The 25,056-nt window shown below is 38.2% G+C and overlaps 1 protein-coding gene across 6 annotated transcripts in view; it reads right to left on the minus strand.

Annotated features, from left to right (window-relative positions):
* Akap13 (A kinase (PRKA) anchor protein 13) overlaps window positions 1-25,056 on the minus strand; it is a 321,318-nt gene that overhangs the window by 108,812 nt on the left and 187,450 nt on the right. Inside the window, exon 1 of one of the 6 annotated variants that reach the window (XM_013512534.1) lies at window positions 392-1,119. The exons of the other annotated variants lie outside the window; for them this stretch is intronic. Within the exon in view, the coding sequence (XP_013367988.1) occupies window positions 392-472 (81 nt within the window). The 5' untranslated portion in view covers window positions 473-1,119. Of the gene's footprint in view, window positions 1-391; window positions 1,120-25,056 lie in introns of those variants that run through there. 6 annotated transcript variants of the gene reach the window in all.

A 25,056-nucleotide genomic window follows, 5' to 3' on the forward strand; every position in this document is an offset into this window, starting at 1 on the left:
GGAGAGGAGAGGAGAGGAGAGGAGAGAGCCAAATAAAGTGAGATGAGGGCAGGAATAACAAAAATAGAGTGACAGAGGCATCGCAAGAAAGAATGACTCTCAAGGTTAATTTTCCCCTTGGTGATCATTCAGGAGTATGAAGTTCTCCTCATTATATAGGAATCCACTTAACAGCAAGTAAACTATATTTTAATGCCAATTCTCTAACACCAACTGTTTCTGTTCAGATACTACTTTAAAACCCTTAAATCACCTCCCCAACCAGCACTGCTGGCATAGGCTTTCTCTGTCTTCCTATCAGCACAGAAAGACAAAGGACACGGCCACTGGATTCAAAGAGAAAACAGCTGGAAGAACGTTAGAGGGTACATGAGACCTTGCTCCCTCTTACCTTCAGTAACACCACATCCACAGTCCTGTCTACCTTGGAGATGTCACACAGGCTGTAGCGCCTCTTGTGCCGTTCATACATCTTGTCCAGATGCAGAAAAGAGACAAACTGCTGGAAGTATACCCACTGCTAACTCAGGACCAGTATGCTCACGAAAGTCCCAAGTTCTGAATATCTCACGGTGCACAGGAGGAGATCTTTGCCTTCTAGACTCTTCTGTACAGAAAATTCTCAAAGGCTCAAAACTAAATTTAAAGGAAACTGAGAAGAATCCAATTTCTTCAACTGAAAACTTTCTGGCCACTTCAGAGCACTGAGATAAGGCATTTATAACTCATAATATAAGCAACAAATGCGTGGAGATCTCTGTTGTGTATATCTTGACGGAAAGAGAGGCACACACCATTTCCATAACTGGTGGTAAGGACAACAGAAAAAATCCAGAATGAACTGGCTAAGCATAGCGGCTGATACACGTGGAGGAAAAATCCAAGGCAGGTAATAAAATCCAGCATGTACTTTACCAGAAAGAAGTGGGGAGGGGGCGAGAAGATGATTCTTTCTCAAATGAATACGAGAAAATTCATTAAACTGTTCTTCCTTAAAAAACAAAGGTAGAAAAAAAAATCAACTTTTCCTTATGTAAAAAATAGAAGCTGCAGATGCTTTTCAAAGTGATGAGTCTTTAGTCTGTCTCTTGCTCACCAGGCAGCAGGGCTTGGTTTAGAGTTGAAAATATCTGAGGACAGCAGAGAAAAAAAGGAAAAAAGACCACTCCTTCTGCACTTCCCTCCGTCCCTCCCTTCCTCGTCCCTCCCTCCCTGCGCCAGCCCTTCCCTGCCCCAGCCTTGTCCTCTCTTTTGCTTCTCTCTCAAGAACGTCACTACTTGCCCTTTCAGCTCTGTACCGGCAGCCTGGGAGGTTTCAAAACCTCACTGCAGTGGTGGGAACATGATTCATCTACAGACGAAGAGGAGAAAAACAAGGCTTCCTTTTCCAACCCGCTTCCTCTTGCTCCTCCTCCTCCTCACATGTCTCCTATGAAAAAGGCTCTGTCGGGCATTACAAGATGCAACTCGAGTCCTTTGATGCCAGGCTAGTATGCTAATAAAGAAAGGGGGGGTGGTGACATCCTAAATATCACAAGTCTGTACAACAGACTTATCTATTCCAGGAAGTATAGAGTATATACTGCATCTGCCCGCCAAAGGCAAGCCAATGATTTAATATGAGAAAAATGTTAGTCAAATATTTCAGTTATGTCTCCAGGACCCAGAAGTGGCTATAAAACTGTCTGGCAAGGTTTAAAAATCATCAGAAGTGTTGCGGGGTAGGGAGGACAAATAAAGGGGCTTTTTTTTAAAAAAAGAAAATGGGAATGGAATGGTTACATGTCTTAATATTTTTGTGAATAAAAGGCACCTGGCTAGGACTTCCTCTCCCTTCAAGGCTTTTGTTTACATTAACTTGGCCTTGGATGTGGCTATTACTTCATTTGTCTGCTTTTGTGCTATTCCAGACCTTTCCAGCTGCCACCCTACCCAATATCATATTCTAGACTGCTTTAGATACTCAGTTTAGATATTCTCTTATTTAGACTGTAAATGAGTTGGGAAAAAAAAGAAGGAACAGAAGGAAGCAAAAGACAGGAAAGAGAAAGAAAAAAAAGGAAGAGGAGAAGCATTTTCTTTCCAGGAGGAGCTGGCATTTATTTTACTTAAGTTGGACAGATGCTGCTTCTGAGGAGACATTACAAAAGGCAGAGACAAGACAATGTGAAATATTAAAAAGTTGTAAATAAAATCATGCTCAAGCTTACTAAAATCACAGAAATATGGCCAGGGATTTATAAATTTTTTTTTAACTATGTGCTCTAGAACACAGACTGAAGATCCTGCAGGTTTTAGTACACAGAAAAATTCATCATTTATTATCTTTTCTGTACCAGCTTTCACCAAGCTATAATTTAGAACTCTCCCTTCTTCCCATATGAATAAAAAGAAAAAAGAAAAAGAGAATGGAATGAAATCAAATCAAATCTGCCTCCCCCTGCTCTCAATATGGTTTGTTCCTCCCTGCCACTCCCTTCTGTTCTAATTAGAATCAAATGTTTCCTGCTTCCAAGGTTCCCAGGCATCTCTCTAGGGACCAGAGATTCTTTAATCACCATAAAGTTTTTCCATCCCAACCCCATCTAACTAGTGACTTAAGTATAAGTACTCTGTATCAATTTAACACATACTTTGTGCCTTGCAGTAGAGACAAACATAACAAACAAGAGCTCTCTGTCTTCAGGAAGTTTATATAATCAGAGAGAAATCTGTTTCACAAGAATACCAGATTCTTATTTAAGAGACATGGATTGACCCTTTTAAAAAATTTCTGGCTATTGGTTTTTAAGCTGGAAATTTAGATAGTCTCACCTTCCAAACACATAATATATATTAACAAGACAACGTAAGCTGTCCTTACACATAACTGTTCCTTCTCGGAAAACAAATGTTCTGGATGGGAGAAAAGAATAGTCTGTCTTGTTTTCTCCTCTGGATCTGCTCGGCACTTCCCAACAGAAGACAGAATCTATAGTCTTGTGCTTTTGCTGCTGATGTGACAATTCCAAGTTTTTATCAAAACCATCTGGAACCGGTGAACATTTGTGTTATTGTGTTTAGCATTTTGAAACTCTGTAACCAATCATTTCATGTTTAAACCAGAGCCGAGAACTATGAATTTAAAGGAGGTTCCTTTTCTTTAATTTTGGGAACTGATAGTAAAACGTCATTTATGAACACTACAACAGTAATTATTTACATTAATCCTACCTCCCTTTGCTCTGTGCCTACCATCCCAGCCTCCATCTACAGCAGAGCACCACATTCTTTAGAAGTCACCAGTACTCTTATACTGTCTGAGAAAAAGTATAAACATTATTTTTCACGTCTTAATTTAGCTACAGTATTTAATTTAAACTTTCTCTTGATTTATTTAACTATAAGATCTAACACCTTATTCAAACTGTTCACATGTTCTGCACTGTGTGGTTTCTTTAGTTTTAGTTTAGGCAGAAACCTAAAGTCCCACAACAAAGTTTCTAAATTAGGACACCACCTAGTGGCCATGCCAAAGATCCAGAGGATAAGTGAATGGGTGGGAGGAGCATGTGTCTAATGTATTACATATTCTTTCTGAAATCCCAAATGAATATGATGTGCCAGCATGTGACTGACTGGAGACTGGCTGAATAATCCACTGATGATCAATTTAGTCTCTGCAGGGAACACAGGTACTTAAATAAAAAACCAAGGGTTCTTTCTTCTAGGCTTGTCTGTCCACACCGCCCCCTCTTCCTTCTAGTTCCTTCCCTCTCCCTCTCCCTCTCCCTCTCCCTCTCCCTCTCAGCAAAGGCTTTCTGAGCGAGGTTTCCAGAATGGAAAAATGACAGTAAGAGGACTTGGATGCTGGATCATAACTGAAGTACCTTGTTGCTCTGTCAGTCTGACACTAAGAGATCTTTATCACTTGTTACATAGCTCATAAGGATGTGGGTGAATTCAGAGAAAGAAAGAAAAAGCAATTGAGACAATCTCTTAAAATATGGAAAACAAATTACAGCAATCATCCTTGTTGCATATATATATTCCACATCTACTTTTCACATGAAATGGGAAGGAACATCTTTACCATGATTAACAATTTTGATTAATCCATGATCTCATTAACTTAAAAACAGTGAGTCATCCAGCTTCACACATTTGTTGTAGTAAAATTTATTAGAATACAGACCAGACAACTGGGTCTCCACTTGAGCAACTCCTGTCTGCTTAGAACAACAGACTTCTTCACATAAGATGTATGAACAGAGAGGACAAAGAAGATAACTATTTACAATGGCAGCAAAAGGCATTGTTTTCATCTAGGATATCCTTTTTAATATCAAAGGAAGCGTTTAAGTACCACTAGTCCAGGAGAGGGAAGCCTATTATTCCCTCTCGGAATTTCTCTGGCTCCTAGATTTAAAGGTTCAAAGGTGGGAAGGAGAATAAAGGGAAACGGGGACTTAATAGCGGTAATAGCAAAAGGTACCTTTGCTTTAACACTTCACTGCCTTTAGAAAAAACTACAAAACAATTTAGCTGAAAACAGCAAATCATTTGGCTAGAAAGCAACAATTAAGATAGAAGAATATAAGAAAAATTCTCACTACAAACTCATGCTCCTTACCAGAGATAAATGTCATGGAACAAACCAATGTCTAATTTTACTAAAATTACCAAAAGCTTTGTGAAATAAAGGGAGAGAGGAGAGGAAAAAATGTAGATGGCAGAATCATAATTTCAATTAGAAAAGTAGTGAAAAAATTTAGCTCAATCTTTAGAACAGGTATTCTGGAGTGAGATTTATTAGTAACATTGACATCTCTTGTTTCACATATACAATTTCATTTATCCCTCATAAAGAGCTAAAAGATGTCTGAGCATGGCAGCACACACCTATAGTCCAAGATACTGTACTTGGAAAGCTGAGGCACAAAGATCACTTGAATGCAGGAATTTGAGGCCAGCCTGAGTAACACAGTGAGATGGGAGACCCAGTCTCAATAAGAGCTATGTGGCGGAATATTATTGTTGACAAAGGAGAAGTAGCATCCAGTTTAAATCAGCTGTACAAGAATACAGCTCCGATTTGTATATCTTCTCGCTTTCTACTACATACAGTGTCTTCTTTTGACATTTGAAAAATCCCCCCCAAATTAAAAGAAATGAAACTAAAATAGAAGAAAAAAGTTACAATCAGGGGAAGAAGAGAGTTCACTACTCATCATCAGTATTTCTAATAAGTGATTTTATATAATGCCAAAAATAGGAAAAATGAAACAAATGATTCCTCATTTTACAAAATACACATAGAAACCATGCCACTGAATTACAGTCTCAGTTCCTCTACCAACATTTTAATACATTTTAGTTTTTAAAGTTTCCCACTACAATAGTATCTTATAAAAATCAGAATGAACACACCTAACATACAGACCTCCAAGTACTGATTACTGTTCCTCGTGTGTTCCTTAGAATGAACAGGTACACTGATCCTATTCTTTTTGCAATGAACATCAGTTATTTCTATGGCAGTATTTCAGATACTGGAAGACAACCATCATGACTCACCACCTTCCTCAGAACTTCTCTTCTGGACCACAATTCCCCCATTGTACCTCAGGCAACAGGACTTCTGACTGAGCACTCTCTACTTAGTCTTATGATGTGGAAGCTCAAAACATCATCTTCTAAAATGAGGTACACATTAGGATGATTAAGATCAAATTGGTTTTAACAAAAACCCCACATCACTAGAAGTGTAAGTTTATTGTGAAATAAGCTCACTTTCCATATCTTTTTTTTTTTCCAGTTTGACTTGCTTCAAAGCAGGTCTCTCCCATGCTTTTCATTTTATTATAAAATCTACTTTATATTCTTTTACACTAAACTCATTTGTTTTAATTTACCACTTCAGCTTTAAAAGAGTATTTGAATATAGATTCAGTCACTAAAATTAACAGGTGTTCCTTCTAACCCCAATTCATCTGTAAACCTGAAAAGCAGTGCTAACCGTGGAACATGTAAGCATGTCATTAAGAGCCTCCCCTGGAAGGTCAGCAGCCCATTCATCAATGTGCTCCTGATAAGGTGCTGTTCAATCAGCTACAACGCCAACTGAACCCTGAATCACATTTCTTCATCTTCTACACAATATAAAAAAATTAGTAAAATTTCCTGCTGTAAGTAATACATACTAGGTCTGTGGTGTTAGTCTCACAAAGTTTCTAGTAACCCTGTGAGGAAGGGAAATGAGACACTAAAGCAATGTACTCTTCGATAACAATTTCTCTGTGTGGTCATGAAGTCTATCTTAAACCAGATTCCAAAGACTACAATATGTGATCAGCTATATTTACTATTACGTTTAATCTTCCAACAGCACTTAGTATAATCACAAGAGTTATCACATAGGATAGTCCAGCGCTGACAGATAAAACAACTCTAATTTTTTTCTTCATAATGGCACAAAAATACAAGAATTTCTTCTCACGTATAGAAATCTTACTAATTTCATGAAGCTTGTTAGGTGCAAAATTCTGAGTGAAATAACCAGAAATAGCAACCCCTTTGCATCCTAAGGGATTAAAGGTAAAAAGGACATGCTCTTTCCACATTTTAAAATTCTTAGTCCTATTAATTATGCTACACCAAATAGTCAATTCAAATGAATTTATATGATCCTATTTTTCACAAATAGTCTGTATAAGCATTTTTACAAACTAGAAATAGGGACACTAATTATAAAATTGTTACAGAAGTTGGGTAAGAGGTGATGGTAGCTTCACTACGTGAGAAGAGTGGAGAAGTAAAGAAACCGAGAGTCCACAGACATTGAACATTAACAAGACACTTGGCCCTGGAGGTTAAGAGGATAAAAGAATAAGAAATGTGACTAAGCAGGTTTCTGCCTTGCGCATCTAATTAAAAAGCAGAATGCAACACAGGTATGGAGCAGCAAAAATTCGATGTTGTTTGTTTTAGACATAGTAAATCTGAAGTACTTCAGAGATACCTAAGTGGAGCCATGGTAAGCAACTGAATGAATGTGTGTATCTGGCACTCAGGAGAATGACCATGAATTAGGCATACAGATGTGGAAATCAACACCGGAATGTGCTACTAAGTATTTCAAAGAAATAACGGTAACAGTGCCACATACAGTGAAAAGGTCAAACAGATAAGGATTTTGCTATGCAACTATTTCACAGACCTTCTCTAGAGTAATTCTGATATAGCTGCAGGATAGTAAATGTTGGAATTGAATATTCTACCATTTCACAGGTAAAAATTTAAGTTTTGTCTCTCAATATACTCAACTCTTTCTAGTTTTCTTTTGGTTGCTTTTCTCTTTAGAGAAAGTACATTCAGTGACTCTAACTGATGCTGAAGGATTGCTAACACAGTAATAAACACTTTATACTTCAGAATTCAATGAAGCATTACCAGAGAAAAAGGGCCCCTAAACATGAAATGATGTATGTGCAACATGTATGCCTGTCTTTTCACATACCTTCAGTTCTTTCAGTGAGATCCTGCCACAAACACCAAAGATAACAGGAGTGCACATTCTTGCTTGAAATAAGGACAAATGTTTCATACTAGCTAGAGGAGGGAAGCAGGGTGAATAAAGAGCATTTTGGCAACAAAATAGAAAATGAAGGAAAGTGCCAACAAGAAAGCAACTCCCTTGCCATATGATTTTCTGTGGAAATAACAAACTTCATTTTATGAAACAATGGCAATGAGGTAAAAGGAAACAATGCTGACATTTACTAACCAGAATTATCTAATGGGATTTCTGTCATCATCACATGCCATGGTCTATTAGTAGCAAACTAATGAATATTAGTCACATTTATTTATCCATTAATTTAAGTCTCCACTGTAGATAAACTGCTCTATAAAGTGCCATGAGAGTTACAAAAATGCATGACGTATTTCTGAGTTCTCAAGAGAAACACAGTAACGGTAACTGTATAAAACACAGATACAAGACAACAAAAGTGGGTAGTAAGATACAATACAGAATTTCAACAAAATTAACGAAGATCTCCGACTAAAGTGATTAGCCAGAAAAGTCTCATAAAGATAGTTTAACATAAAGCGAGGAAAAGAGAGAAAATGGGAAGGAGGCAGATTACCAAGGGTGTGAATGAAGATACAGATGTTAATGACTGCCAGGTGTAAGAGAGGACTAGCAAGACGCCCAGTTACATGCATCACTCACATTAGAGAGTGCTACGGTATTAGGATGGGAAAGCACTAACAGCTTAGATTATAGAAGCCTATGGTGTCGTACTGAAAAGTAAAGATCCAATTCAGAGGCAACTGGGAGCCAGTGAAGACATCTGAGCAGAAAATCAACAGGAGTGTTGTAATTCAGATAGAAGGCACAAGTGTTTAGCTTCACTTCATCTAATCTCCCTTGACTATATTTCACATTGCTTCATGATCCATATACAATCACATTTCCTATACTCAAGATAAATATACAGGTGAAATCTTCCAGGTTCCAGAACTAGAACGTGGTTCTTCTTACTTCAATTTCCCTGGCTTGTAGGGCAACTGTGGTTTCTAGAATTCCCTCCCTTGTCTATCTACCTTTACCAAAATTCACCCTTCAAGTCCCACTTTCCTTATTTAGCTTTCTCTTCCCATGCTAGTGTCCTGCTAGTCCTCTCCCACACCTGGCAATCATTAACATCTGTACCTTCATTCACACCCTTGGTAATCTGCCTCCTTCCCATTTTCTCTCTTTTCCTCGCTTTATGTTAAACTATCTTTATGAGACTTTTCTGGCTAATCACAGTCAGAAATCTTCATTAATTTTGTTGAAATTCTGTACTGTATCTTACTACCCACCTTTGTTGTCTTGCTAGCCCTCCTTGTAACTCTCCTTTAAACTACAATGACTCTAAGTTGATGATGACCTCCTTCTTTCTTCTTTCTTCCACAGTGTCTAAAATAATGCAAGATATCCAAAGGCCAGATGACTAACAGATTACGTCTTGGTTTACCATCACAATCACAATCTTAAGACCTTCCCAATGGCTGAACAAAGTTAGGTATTAAGCAATGAGGAAAAACAAATTGGCAAGGATAATACATGTGAATGATGAGTAGCAAAAGAAAAACAAAGCTGATAAATTAAAAGAATAACAGTCCTGGCCAAATCTGAAAACAATTCAAAATAACCATAATTTTAGGAAAAATGTGAATCCCACATAAAATTATTACTCTAGGAAATTATTGTTATTGTTCTCTACAGCTAAAAGAATAGTTGTAGCATAGTCATTCATTTGGATGAGCCAAATATGATTCAGCTTCCCATGGAAGACTTTCCTCATCCCTCCAGGCAAACACACACCACTGTATAGTCATGCTTTCCAAAAAATGCAGGTACAACTTGCTCTTTTTATCAACTGTCCAACAGATTAAAAAAAGAGAAAAATCAAATGTGAAAATGTCCATTTTTCAATACTGCCACGTTATTTTTGATTTCCACATTTCCAAACCAAACAAAATAGTTCTATTCACTTGTAGACTATGACTTGGAGCTTGTGCTTTGATAATTTTATTTAAACAGAACAGATATTTCAATGGCTTAGAAAGTTTTAAAGAAGTATAACATGACTGTTTACTTCAAATTAAATTACAAGAATTTGTTTAGGAAGGGTTCTTTTTACAAAAATTTGTTTTAAGAGGGAAGAGTGCGCCTTTACATAAGTACATACCAGCAGAGCTGTCACACACAGTAGACATCAAAGGAAGTGAAGAGATGACTGAGCAGCTTAATGAATCTATTAACAAAGCCTAGTGCTTAAGAGCATGAACCCTGGAGCCAGACTGTCATAAGCAAGTTACAGAACCTTTCTGTTCCTCCGTTTCTCACCTATAAAATGAGGATAAAAATAATAAAGGCAAATAATAAAAGAAAGTCTGTTATAAAGAATGAATGACTATATATATATATATATATACACACACACACAATCTGTAGAGTGCTTGTGCCTTAAGTATATTAGTTGCTATAATCTTTCTACTTTTTGAGCACTATTATATTTTTTTAAAAGTTTTAAAATTCAGCCTACAAGGGTGCATACCAGATAAAATGAGGTAAATGGTAAATTCTAATTCAAATCAGCACTCATAGAACAACACCTTTCCTTCGCATTGTTTCCTCTAGATAGGACAGAAAGCAGAGAGAAGTAATGTTAAATTTTCTGGTTCTCCGATACTTGTAGAAAATAGGCCTCCCCCAACTAAAACCAATGGAGTTACTAAGCATCTGAAGACCAAGCTGTTTCAATGTTAGGATGGACTGGGAAAACAGATGGAAAAGCCTTAGAAACAAGGGGGAGAGGGTTTTTCATTTGAGTCAAAAGGGAAGAAATAAAGGAGACGTATTTATAGATGTTTTTCCTGGCCAATCCCCAAGTGCCTAATTTGGACTGCAATTAAAGTGATCCTGAAATAATCCTTATCCAGAAGGCTAAAAACTACCAGTGTGACCCACTGGCTTAAAGAGCATATGGCTTTAAAAAGGTGACTGAGGAAAGCCTAACATTCTAACAACTTCTCTGGCCTTTTCTCTCTTTGCAAGACTTTTTTACTGCAGCCACACAATTCAATTCGTGCTCTCAGACTAGATTTTATATCTGACTGCCACCTCCATGCCCTTGATCCTGCCATAATGATATTCCCCATCAATCAGACCTTTAGGACCCTTACAGGGGCTATCATATCCATTATGCCTCCACCACACATCTCAGTCAAAACATGGCTCTGTCCTTGGACACTTTTAGAATTGTGTTAGCATTTACTCATCCATTATCATGGTAATGTAAGTACTGATTGTGCAAGCCCATGGATCAAGACATCACTTAGTTCTTTGGACTTCTTAGCATTCAACTACTGGTTCATGTATAAGGTAGTCCCTCTTTATCCATGAGTGATATGTTCCAGGACCCCCAAAGGGTGCCTGAACTTGCAGGTGGTACTATACCCTACAGATACTTGCTTTTTTCTATATTACCTGCAGCAATGGCACGTGGCACCTAGGTTAATCTGTCCTTCCATGTTTTATTCCCTGATGCATCCTTGGTAATCACTATTCTTGCAGTATGAGACTGTTAGTAAGTGAAATAAGGGTTATTCAAACATAAGTACTGCAATGCCATGATAACTGATCTGATAGCCAAGAGGGCTATTAAGTGAGAGTAGGTAGCCGGTACAGCATGGATACCCTAGACAAAGGGATGATTCACGTCGTAAAAGCAAAATGGCACAAGATTTCATTGAGCTACTCAGAACATGAGAACTTAAAATTTATGAATTATTCATTTGTAAAATTTCCCATTTAGTATTTTCAGCTCATGGTTGACCACACATCACTGAAACCATGTGATACAGAACTGTGACGGGGGTGGGAGAAAGCTACTGTACACAGCTCTCTGAAGAGGATATTTCATGGATTATATAAACCCTTCCTCAGGAGATCAAATTGCTACAAGCAAGCAGATTCAGAAGCTCTTTTATTCAACCATTTATATAATCCATATATTTTGGACACAGATATACACACTAGAGGAAAAAAAGCACCATCTCTACTACCACAAGCAAATGGCATTAAACTTTATCAATAAATGATCCTATCAGAAATTAATCAGTAGCTGGGGATATAGTTGTGGTACAGTGCCTACCTGGCAAGCATGAGGTCATGAGTTTGAGTCCCAGTACAAAAAAAGAAAAAGAAAAAGGGAAAAGGGAAAAAAGGGGAAAAGGCAAAAAAGGAGAAAAGGGAAAAAAGGGGAAAAGGGAAAAGGGAAAGGGGAAAAGGAAAAGGAAAAGGAAAAGGAAAAGGAAAAGGAAAAGGAAAAAAAAAGAAAAAGGAGAAAAAAAGAAACTAATCAGTATATGGAAGAAATTCTGTGTACTGTGAATACATTTTAATGAAAAACATCAGGATAAATGTAATCATGATATACTGCAAACATTTACTAATTAAAAGAAATTTTAAACTACTTTAATAAGGTATAACTTGCATACAAAAAGCTATAAGTATTTTATGCATATAATTTCATAAATTTGGAGATGGATGCTTTTTACAAACACAAATGGTAATCCAGTGGGTTTGTAAGATCATCCATTCTGAAGACAGAGTAACTACATACTAATTTTTAGGTTATTTCTTCAGATATCCTTGTGTCTTTTTAAATATCTCTGTAATTAATGTGAATGGTTTCAATACAACCCTTGAAAAAACAACTGTTTCCCATGAAACTTTTTAATATACTCTGCATAAAAGTCAATTATTCAAGACCAAGTTTCATGGGGGCATTTTGAGCATTTCAATCTGTATTAGTTCACAAGACTGCACAGTGCTGACTTGTTATGTACTATGTCAGTACATCTAGCATTGCCACCATGAGAACGAAAGATGATGACGCATTATCAGAGCCACGTCTGAGCTCCCAGTGCAGCAGTGAACAGAACAGGTAGAAGGTCTTTTTGCTCTGTTCCTTCAGTATGCCTTCTGTAAGGCTATTAATAGCATTTCTTTTCGCCTCCTATGTAAGAATATCATAACCAACAGTGGTATTCAAAAGAACACAGCATTATGCAACTGGCTACTGTCATGATCTATCACATAAGTAGAGTCTTCCTGGGTATAAATTCTAATGTCGCTGTACCTCCAATTGTCACAATGATAAAGCTGATAAGGCACCTTTACTAAAAAGGCAGTCTATTGGCTAAATTCTACACAGAGCAGAAAGATAAACCATTTTTGGGCTCTAGATGTGGTTCAGTAGTACAGCACTTGTCTAGTAAGTGCAAGGTCCTAGATTCAATCTAAGGGGAGGCAGGGAGAGAGGAATCAAAGAAAAAAGAAAGAGAAGATCGACCAACCACCCTTCTTGGTTGAATCCTAAATACTCTAATTAGCAGGTTATCAATAAAGAGCTTTCTGTTCTTCACTTGATTTTTAGCTGCAACTCCTTCTACTCTAGTAATAAAATCAATTTTACCTCCACTGACAAAACTTAAAAGCTTCAAATACATTTGTAATGGAAATACGAGACAGGATTTTAAAAGAAAAGGAAACACCACTGTCAGTGTCCCAAAGGAAAGAAATTACTAAAAGGATAAATAAATATATACTTTTATGTAGAGTTCAAGAACACAATACGTACAGAAAATTGTTAAGTAAAAATCAGCCTTGCTAAATTCTTCGTCTGTTTCTGCTTTTTTCAAGACACTCACCAGATAGCTAACTTTATAAATGCCTACTACCAATACATGTGAGACAATGTGACAGGTCTGTATGGATGAAAACATGGCTAGAGCAGAGGAGTTCCCAGGGGAGTATGTAGTAGGACATAAGAGGTATTACTATTTCACTGGCTTTATTTTTCAGTGTGGAGAAGAGCAAAAACAGGCCTCCGAGAGTCAAGTGGCAGCCTAGGGCAAACAACTCATTCAACAATGGACGGAAAGTGTACCCAGGTGGACTCCAGTATGTATTTCAAGCACAGAACACAATCAGTACAGCCATGAATTTAATGGGTAATAGAAGACTGGTGTGACTAGCAGCTGGACTGTAGGATGGAACAGCATAGCTGAGGGACTGACTGTACAAGCACTCTCAGGACTCAGACTATAAAGTACATATATGACACATCATAAAGTTTAAAACTAAAGAGCTCTTTAATTTACTCAAACCAAGCATCTGTAACATGGGCTAGACCAGTGGTTGGTCTCTGTCTTCCCTCTTTGCCTCCCTCTCTTGTCCCACCCCTACCCAACCCCCATGCTAAAGACTGAACCCAGGGCTTCACACATGCTAGACACAGTAAGTTGTCCAAACTGGCCTTGAACTTTGATCCTCCTGCTGCAGCCTCCTGGGTAGCTAGGATTACTTATAGGTACTGCCATGCCCAGCTAGACCTGTGGTTCTTGAAGCATGGTCTGCAAAATCTTGCTGGTACCAAACGTCTTCTTCAGAGTGTATATGGGATCAAAGTATTTTCATACAAATGCTAAGGTATCATTTGTCTTTTTTATTATGTTGACAATTACACTGATGGTGCCTTGGCATAAATGAAGGCAGTGGTACCATTACGTTCCTTTACATTCCATTACATTAATTACATTCCAACACTGCCACATCTTTCTAGAAAAGGCATGAACAAGATCATTTTCATATGAGAATATCCTAGAGGAAGCTATAAACAATATTAATGTCAAGCATGCACAAAATACTTCAGTACATGGAGGTACGACAGTAGTCTTGAGAAACATGATTTGTGCTGCTGTTTAAGTTGCAAAATGAACCAGCTGTTGTTTTTTTTTTAAGGGAACAACATTTTTCCTTTAAAAAGGACTGACACACATGATGGTTATTGTGCATTGGATATTTTCTTAGAAGTGAATCTGCCTCTCGAGAGAAACAAATCATAGTATTGATTGCTGATAAAATTCAAACTTTCAGATGAGAATAAGAATTTTAGAAAATTCTTATCTGCCACTGTAAATCTGCCAGCTTACCAATATTTAAAGACATTTAAATATCCATGGTGATGAGATTGGCAGTAATGTTTATCAGCAAATGTGATGTTCTTAATAGCATAAAATATTCAACATATGGAAGAGTTGTATGGCTCAGTAAATCAAAATTTTGCAACTAGCTAGTGTATGATGTTATAAAACCACACATGGGTAAAGATCCATTGAAAATGGATTTTAATGTATTATGATTTCAGATTCCACATTGTTAATAATTTTAAAACCTACTACCTATCAATTCTAGTATCGGAGTACAATACCACAATTATTTGATTAAATTAAAACATTATTATTCTAAGTTTTTGTTTTAGAAGTTATTTTTTATAAAAATATGTTTTCTCCATTAACAATGCGTTTGAGCTACTGAGTAATATTTTTAAGACTTCAATTAATAACATGACAAACATTTGTACATGTCACTCATTGTTATGGTTTAGATTTAAAATATTCACAAAGGAGGCCGCACGGGCGCCCGGAGAGGCAGGCAGGCCGCAGGCGCCCAGAAAGGCAGGCAGCAGGTGCCCGAGAAGCGGCCTACAGATGTGCGCCGGCCCTCAGGCGAGCTGCCACCAGGTAGTTGAGAAACGCCATGCCACAGAGAAACACTGATACAACAGGCCCGCCCAGAGACATGCATGAACCATCCTGACATGGAGAAACCTCTGGGAAAACATGCCACACAGCGGGTCGCTCTTGGCCCTGCCCTTGAGAGGCAGAAAGGTCCAGACCTTTAGAAAATTCTTATATTTTGGTCTAATTCTTATATATGGTCTAATAAGGACTCGGAGAACACAAGAGTACTGATGCCCGACCACTCAGAGGTAGAGCTGACTGGGGATGCAGGAGCCATTTGGGAGCTGGAAACTAGGAGGACCTTGCACAATACCTGGGGAGACCCCCTGGAGGCCATTCTTCCCCTAACTGTACAGGCTGTGGTGGAGGAGCAAGTGGAGCTCCAGAGAGGTCTGCACCAAGACTTCGTGGATTACATGGGTGCCCAATATACAGATTTTGAAGAACCGCCTTCATGGAGAAGGTACGTGTCTAGGTTACCTGCCCGGGATACTTTGCACCTGATGGTGCTAAGATGGCCTAGCAGCCAAGGACTTCATCCACATGTTCCTGCCACCTGTGTTGACGCTTGAGGAGAGGACACTAAGTGGTTGTGGGATCCCAATGTGCTGGGAGGCTGGAGAGAACACCCCTCGGCTTTCTTAGACAAGAGGCACTGATATAGCATACTTCCCTGGATCCCAGTTCAGTAGAGGGACTTATAACTTATCTTAAAGATAAGTTTATTACTCAGTCAGCACCAAACGGTAGAAAAAAGCTACAAAAAATGGCTTTTGCCCAGACAGCTCTCTTGAGATGTTAGTAAGAATTGCCTCCTCAGTATTTTATAGCTGTGAGGAGGCAGCAGCCAAGGAGAGAAAACAAAGAGACCGAGAAAAAACAGCTGCCTTTGTTGCAGCACTAAGAGAAACAGACCCGAAGTCTGATTCTCGGGGCCCCAAGAAGAACTCGACAACTACATTCATCAGCTACCGCTGTCAAAAGCCAGGCCACCTCAAGAAGGACTGTCCTAAGAAGCCCCCTGGGCCATGCCCTGACTGTAAAGGTGACCACTAGAGGTCGGACTGCCCTCTGAGGCAAAGGCCCCAGAGCTCAGACCCCTCCTATCAGCTGGTCCAACAGGAATGAAGGGGCCCAGGGTATACTCTACCTTCTCCCTCTGGCCAGACCGTTATCTTCAAGGAGGAGCCCCGTGTAATTATGACTATAGAGGAAAAGGTAAACAGCCTATTGCTGGACACTGGTGCTAGTCTCTCAGTCCTTCTTTTCAGTCCTGGCCTTCCTTCCAGCCCTCATACCTCAGTGAAAGGAGTTACTGATGAGGAGGTAATCCACTATTTTTCACAACCCTCAGGCTGTAACTACTTGTTAGATCTTTCTTGCATATCTTTGTTTACCTGAGAAACCACTTTGAAGATACTAACATGTATTACAGCAGCCATTGATAATCCTACCAATCTGTCCGTAACACTGTAATGTTTGTGTTGTTCCTATGCTATTTTGTAAATGGATGTATGTTTATTACTATGTGTTTTCAACAACAACCATTGAAAATAGTCAATGATTGTTTAATTAATCACTCATATACAGCTCTATTTGTTTTCCCTAGAAACCACTTTGAAGAAACCAAAGTATAGTACAACAACCATTGATAATTTCCTACCATTTCTGTCTGTAACTCACTATTATTTGTCTTTGTTTTCCTGAGAAACTATCTTGAAGATACCAATAGGTAAAATAACAACCATTGATATTGTCCTACCACTTTGTCTGTAATTCGGTAAATCCCTATTACTATGTTATCCTTCTTTTACTCTTTTAAATAAATAAAAAGTAAAGTAAAATAAAATATCCATGAAACTCTCACGTGCTTAGAGGCGGGGCCCTGGAAAGCTGACTGGCTTGTGAAGGTGCTATACTCATCTGTGGATTAATCCACTTATGAGTTAACAGATGAAATGCTGTTGCAGAATGGGGCCTGGATGGGGGAGGTGGGTCATGGCGGTGTGATTGGGAAAGACAAAAATCTTTGTCCCCTGCCCTTCCTCTCTCCTCGGCTCTCCTGCTCACTGCTTGCTGCTTCCTGGCTGTCATGGGTTGAATAGCTTTCTTTCACCATGCCCTTCTGCCATGATGTGTGTGCCTGGAAGCCAGCCAACTGTGAGCTGAAATCTCAAAAACTATATGCCAAAATTAACCTTTTCTCCTTTGAGTTGTGTGGGTCAGGCAGGTACTTGGTTCCAGCCATGAAAAACTGACTAATATACTGATGAAACAAAAGTTCTTTAGAGTTCTTAGTAATTATAAAAGTGTAAAAGAATTGTAAAGCCAGAAAGTTTGAAAACTACTGAATTATAAAGTAGGAAGAGATTTCCTAATAATGAAACCAGAGAATTCAGGTAAGACAAGATGAAGGTATGAATCCTCTAACTCAGCAGTTTGAACTACTAAGTTCAGTGTGGTGAATATCTCAAAGAAAAAATTTATTTGGGGAAACAGGAAGGAATCTGAGATTAGAGCTTTCTAGCTTAAGAGACTGTATGAAAGCCAGTACTTTTAGTTATGAAATAAGGTATAAGTAATCTCATGATATTTTGAATGAAGCTGATAAATTAGTAACTACAGTAAGAACAAAAAGCTGAAATGGTTTCCAGAAGGCAAATAAAGTTTTTTAGGAAGAGACGGAATGATTTGTGTTTTAATAAATTTAGCTGAAAGGCACTTATTAAGGGAGCACCAGGCTAGGTATGTCTAACCCTACCTCCGCTGCCCCCAAGCATTGAGCTTGCTACTCCAGGCACTGAACTCCAGGCATTGTACATGCTAGGTCATTCCACTTTTGAATAACTAGAGCAGTGATGGTGAACATTTTATGATGCACGCATGCCATAGGTTCACCACTACTGCACTATAGCAAATGATCACAGATGTACTGACATGGACAATCTTTAATCAAAATTTCTATATAAGGAGTCAGATCAGTGCTATTTGTTAAAACTTCCAAAAGGATAATTTTTTGTGAAAATGGAAATACCAACATTTAAAATTCTATCTTAAAGAAAGCCCAAGTTTCTCAATTTAACAATAGCTACAGACATTTCCTGTGTAACTGTGTGTAAAAGCCAAGCTTTTAAATTCCAACTTTCTACTTTTTTAGATTTTAAAATTATTTCCATCATTAAACTATACTAGTTGATTGTGTGAACCCAAAAAAGTGTTTTTCTGAGAAACAAGAGCTAGATACCCCTTTCTTCTTTTTAAAAAATTCATCTCTTCTCTTCTTCCCCCTTCTATGCTGGGGTGATAAGATTGAAAGATGTTATAGGAACAATTGCTAAGTCAGTTAAGACAATTTGGGTCTACTAAGAGCTGTTGTCATTTCACGCCTTTGGAGCACGGCCAGCCTCTGATGCTGAAAAAGCCAAGTTTAGTTATCCTTTTGCTTCCCTATCTCCATACTGAAGCTCTTAGTACTCTTAAAAGAGCAAGAATCAAGGCAACTTCTCATATCCTTCCATCGTCCACACCTGAGCAGCTGTAATCAGTCACACTTCTTAGTTTGTCTCCTAAGAGATTGCTGGGATTAAATAACCAATAGTTCAAGGATTTTTTTTTTTAAAGTAAAGCATGATTCAGAGATCATTAAGAGTATATGTATAACTTTTTATTTAAGTTCTACTCCCTTGTCTAAGATCTAGACCAAGAAACAGGCATACGGCAGAATAGGTTCTCAACAGGAATAAAACAGAAAACCTGGCACTAAAAGGCACAGATGAGCGTGCTTCTCTTTTTTCCCCCTCCAGCTCCAGGAACAGCTAAATGTACAGTAACTCTCAATATGAGACCCAAACCAAAGTGAGTAGGTAAAAATACATGGTAACTCCAATACTAACCAGCAGATGCCAATCACCTGCACATAGCACTGCCAGAATCTCCTAAGAACCTTCACAGAAGCATGGGGGAAATATAGGCAGTGGGGTTGCCAATGACGAACTCTTCCTCAAACCCCATAGGACACAATTCAACTAAAAAGCAAACCTAAGGGCATGGTCCACGTTATATGCCAATTCTTAAAACAATTATTTCTTATCACAGCTTGCTGGTGTTCCTTTTAATGGATTTAGCTGCAATAGTAATTGCATTAAAGTTACATGTCAAGAAAGCCACAATTTAAATCCTTTTCCCGATGCAAGGAGGAAAGAACATTCTCCAATGAGGAGAAAAAAATCCATTGAGCTTGACATGAAGCAGACACAGCACCAGGTCTCAGCACTAATGAGGGAGAAGAGCCAGACCTCTACTTCTCTCCATGATCCTATTAGGGAAACTTAATGACTCCCAGGGAGGAACATAGCCTATTGTGCTGTGTGCTCGGGTAACAGGCACAGGAACTGTTCCACAACAAAACAAGGATGACACACACATCATTTTCTAGAACGGGAATAAAATGGCCAACTCTTTCTTTTAAGGAAAGCAATGTTGTCAAGGGGAAAATTCCTAGAGTGAAACATTTCAGCAGAATTGTACTTAATGCTTCATGATATATAACGTCACCAGAAGTGAACAGTAGAGAGAACATGGTGTGGGCATGTGTAAACAAAAGGCAATCAGTCCCTCTGCTGGGTTCCGAGGACCCAGATACAAACTGCTGGTTCATTTCTTTGCCTCTGCCAACAAAGCTTCTTGGGGATGGGATACACCTTATTCACCCTCTGTGGGTGAAATCTCTAGTTTCTATTACAATATTCAGCACAAAACAGTAGGTGTTTACAGATTAAAGGTTATTTAGTTTTGCACATGGACAACAGTAGTAAGAAGGGATCATATTCCGACAGCACAATTTGTTGGAATCTTTGTTCTAAGTGTCTAAAGTGAGGGGCTAGACATACATGCACTCTCTCCAAGCCTGCCTTGCTGACCGGTCAGTCTGGGGCTTCCCACAACCCTTGCCCTTAAAGGGGAGGATGAGAAAAAGAACTCTTGAGCCACTTAGAATAGCCCAAAAGTAAAGAACAACTGGGATGAAGGAAAAGAGAAAAAGAAAGAAGGGGAGAAGAGTGTGGGGGGGGATAGCTAAGACAGTTGTACTATTGACTTCTATTGCTTTATTGAAAGAAACAGTTATGTTTAATTGTTTGATCAATCTTACATGACTATATTTGTTTAACTGAGTAACCAATTTGAAGATAACAATATATAATACAGCAACCATTGTTAATTTCCTATCACCTTGTCTAAAATTCTGTATTGCTTCTATTGTCTGGGTGTTGTTTTGTTTATGTTTGTTTGTTTGTTAATCTGTTTTCATTCTTTTATCTTTAAAAGAAAAAAGAAAAAAAAATAAATGTACTGTTGCCCATAAAGTGGAGTCACATACTACACAGGCTTTAGTGATTCTCACATGCATCTCTCCTGTCCTCAGACTGGGTCAGGTCCTGGTCCCACCTCAAGAAGCCAGGAGCTCACTCAATGCCCCTGTTGCTGCTTCTGTCACTAGCACAGCATTGCAGGAAAGGCTCAAACGCAATCCACTTTGTCTCCAGGTGCTTCTGCCTAACAAGACCTGGATTTGTATGATTCACTGGGAAGACAAATTCAACGGAATTTTTGGTAGCAAAGTATAAAGAAAGGATGGTGAAGAAATTAATGTCAGAAATAAAACTGACCAGAAGGACTTTTTTCTTAAGTCATTATTTTCATAGAAACAGAAAGATAAAGGGTAATGGAAAGAGGACCCTAAATTCCTGCTTTACCCTGGGCTACCAGAATATAGCCCCAGTGAAGGATACAGCAAACACAAAATTGCTCTTTTTATAATGTCATTTGTCCAGTGCAGCACTTCAGAAAACAGCATTAAACATATCTGGCTTCCTAAGTGACTCACATCAGCTCATTCAGAGCGAAAAACCCCGACTTAGCAGGCAACAATTTTCATTAGATTTCCAGGAAGGTAACAGAGAACAAACACAAATAAAAATAAAGATGCCATGTTCTAGCAAGAAGGCAACAGAGGCTGGTTATCTTAAATCTGTCCAGATCACCCTTATTGTGATCTGCACACAAGCAAGCCACAAGGCTAAGAATCTGCATCCGATGACAATTTGCTAAAAGGAAGTGCTGCACAGCCACTAATAGAGCAGATGCACACAGCAAATCAACCACAATAAAGAGATTATGTGTATGTTCAGCTATAACCGTCTCTCAAAGTATGGAGGCAGGCCCTAAGGCACTGAAGTAGAGGAGGATCACTAAACAGTAAAGATGGACCTATACAAGCATTTTCATGGTATAACAACACAGAACTGGAATCAGTAGAAATACTGGAGGAGAGGTTTCCAAGGAGCCTCTGGCTTACGGACACCACTTATTTCAGTGAGATGTAGTGCACTCTGAGGTGGAAGAGGTGAAGCAAGAAGGGAATAGCTTGACCACTAACCACTGAGGAACAACACAATAGCAGGCTCTTTGAGCCTCTGGCTCTGGGGCTCAAGTTTCTTCCATGGAAACTTAATGGTACAGACATGATCACTAAAATTCTTCCCTACTCTAAGATTTTATGATGAGAACAACTATCTCTGGAAGACACTGAATTCTTATAGTTATAGAATCTGGATTATAAGCAGAAACAAATCTTTAAATACTCCATTTACAATATTCTGATCCTATGGTTTACTGTTACAAATAAATCAAGAGAGGGCATCTCCAATTCTAGTATGATACTAATAGTACATTTTTCTACTAGTCTATCTTTATTCAAGAAGATTCTAAATAATAAAATACCTCCTAAGTTTTTACTACTTATCTCCCCCTTTCATTTTTTTTAACTGGATCAGGGAGCAGGTTGAGCAAAAGTTTCCCAGATACTATGCCACCACTCCCAAGGTACCTAACATTCTACATACAAAAAAAAATGCACACACACACACACATAATTTGTGTATCACATAAATGAAAGAAACACACACATATTTGTGTATCACACAAATGAAAGCTCAAAATCAAACTTACACATTCAAATAAATATTTTCAACAAAGTCCACTTTGTAAAACTATATACTTACTCCAATTAATCCTACCACAATTAGTTCAAATAGTTTCAAAAGTCTCATCTTCAGTAGGAATATAGAAGCCAAAATCAGCTTGATGATTACACTTTTGTTGAACCCCAAACTCCAACCCTGAAATGACTAGGCCTCCAAAACTCTGCAGTATATGTGAACCTTGATAACCAAGTCATAAAAACCATGCTAACTATATAAGGAAGATCAACACTATGTGTTTTGTTTTAGGTTGGATTTCTGAATTAGGTTTAAACTCAGAGTACTTTACATGTGCTCATAAGGTATATTTTCGACCTAGCCAGGCACGTGGTCTATACCTGAGCAGCTGTAATGCCAGTTACTTAAAGAGGCTGAAGCAGAAGGACTGAAGTTCATGGTCAGCCTGGGCAACTTTGAAACTTATCACAAATTTTAAAAACCATTTTAAAAGGTGGGCAGGGAGTATGCTGGGGATGTAGCTCAGCGCAAAGGCCCTGTGCTCAAATCCCTAGTACCAAGGTGCAGGGTGGGGGGGGAGGGGGGGGAGGGGTTCCTCCACCTAAAGTTTATGGCAGATATTTCACTGCCAACTTTCTTTGGAATAATTTACGTGTGCGTTAAGGGTAAATACTTAAAATGACTGTCAGGCTGGGTGTGGTGGCACACACTTATAATACCATCACAGCATCACCTCTGAGTTTGAGGCCAGCCTGGACTACAGAGCGAGCCCTGTCTCAAAAAATAAACAAACAAGCAAGCAACAAAAGTGAACACAGAATTTAGAGTCAGAAGCAATACATACTTTTTCTAAGTAATACCTAGTGATAGCTCTTTGAGGTCTAATAAATTAGTTCATCTTCACAATAAAACACAAAGTGATAAGAAAATTTAAATGAAGACCACTATGGCTTGACAGAATTCGTAATTCCTCCAAAGAGCACTACAACTATCATCCATTTAAAATCATTTCATCACACAATCCTAAGAGTGGTCTGGTATTTTAGAGTTTGTTTAAAAGAGATTAAAATTATATTGTTTACAAATGCTTATTACATGAACTATATTTACTCCAGTTAGTACAAATAACCCTCTTAATATGTATATATACCCCAAATTTACAAATGAGGAAAGCAATAAACAAATAAAGCTAAATTGTTCAAGCTAATGAGTGGAAGAACTGAAACTATAATCTTAAATTTTGGGGGCTTCATAATCTTTCCTTAGCTACTGTTACTGTCTGTCAGTATGAGATAAGAATAACCAAAGGGGAAATGAACAATGTAGAAAATGGACAGAAGGAGTGACTGGATGGAAAGAGTAGTTAAGACTCAGACTTCATAGTCTCAGATTTCATTCTTTTATTCCTAAGAAGAAGAAGGATGGGGGTGGATACATTCTCCCCAAAATGCACATATGATCTGTAACAGAAAAAAAGTGGCTTATAATGTAATTTACCAGAGCAAAACATCCTGGAAAATGTTTAAGGACAAAAGTGTTAAGTTAAAAATTTGGTTGTTAATAAAAAGTATGATTTTTATTTTTATTTTTTTTGTCTTTTTAAGACAGGGTCTCGCTATGCAGTTCAGGCTGGCCTTGAGCTTACTTTGTAGTCCACGCTGGTCTCAAACTTGCAACGATCCTCTTGCCTCAGCCTCCCGAGTGCTGGGATTACAGGCATGTGCCACCATGCCTGGCAAAAAGTACAATTTTAAAAGGCCTCTCATGATTATCCCTTTTGGTTCAACAAATAAGATACATCTCAACATCTGTGAATTTATTCCAACTGTTTTAGAAATATAAACTGGTCAAAAATTAAGAGCTGGGATAAACTCTAAAGATTATTTAGCCATTATGAAAAGGAGAAAATAGACTACAGAAATTAAATAATTTGCACAAGTTCATTAAAAATGTACAGCCAGATCATAAATATATCCTTAACTAAGGTTATAGTTGTGCCACTTGCAGCTTTACAATTTGGAGTTCTTTAAGATGTGTCTTTTCTGCAACTATAATGAAAAAATTTCTTGAAACTCTATTTCAGAAGAGACTTGAGCTTTTAAAAGTCTATATGAAAGGCTTAAGGTAGTTTCCCCATGGTTGATGGCACTGGATTTCAACCTACAAGTAGTAATGGGGGAGGGAGGCGACTTGGTTCTTAAATGCCAAACTATGCAGAGAAGACTCAGAAGCAACTCAAACAGAAACCAATTTGCCTTTTCCTAGGTGACACACAGATCACAAAACTACACATTCAAATATGATAGCACAGACAGTTTTAAAAGGACCTTTTTAAAATTGAAAACTATTAATAGGGTGGGATGTGTAAGCCATTTTAAATAACAGATGGGTTTTCAGGTTAGTAACCATATAGCTAGCAAGTGCTATATTTTCCTACTGTGGCTGAGCCCGAAGATTCTGACCAGCCACACAAAGCAAAAGCTTTTAGCCAACTTTTGGACTAAGGATGGAAATGCAAGCTCATCCCCTTAATTAAGAGAAAGAAACCATACCGTTCCCATTAAAAATTGCAGGACAGAGAATTCAAGAAAATATTAACAGGAAATGGTCCAGATCACCACAACCTGAAGGCCCAAACATTAGTAATATTGTAAAAATAAGAATGAGCCTGTAATCCTAGCACTTGAGAGGCTGAGGCAGGAAGACTGCTGTGAGCTCGAGGTCAGCCTGGGCTACAAAGTGAGTTCAAGGCCAACCAAAACTGCACAGCGAAACCTTGTCTCTAAAAATAAAAAAAAAAAAAAATGAAAATTCAGTTGGTTTGGTGTTGTGTTGTACAAAAAAGGATCATCATTCTGACTGAAAATGTTTTCTATTTTTTTCTTTTTTTTAGTTTAAAGATAAAAGAACAAAAACACATTAACAAACAGAA

This window comes from Chinchilla lanigera, unplaced genomic scaffold, assembly GCF_000276665.1.
Source record: "Chinchilla lanigera isolate Chin_1 unplaced genomic scaffold, ChiLan1.0 scaffold00015, whole genome shotgun sequence".
Lineage (NCBI taxonomy): Eukaryota > Metazoa > Chordata > Mammalia > Rodentia > Chinchillidae > Chinchilla > Chinchilla lanigera.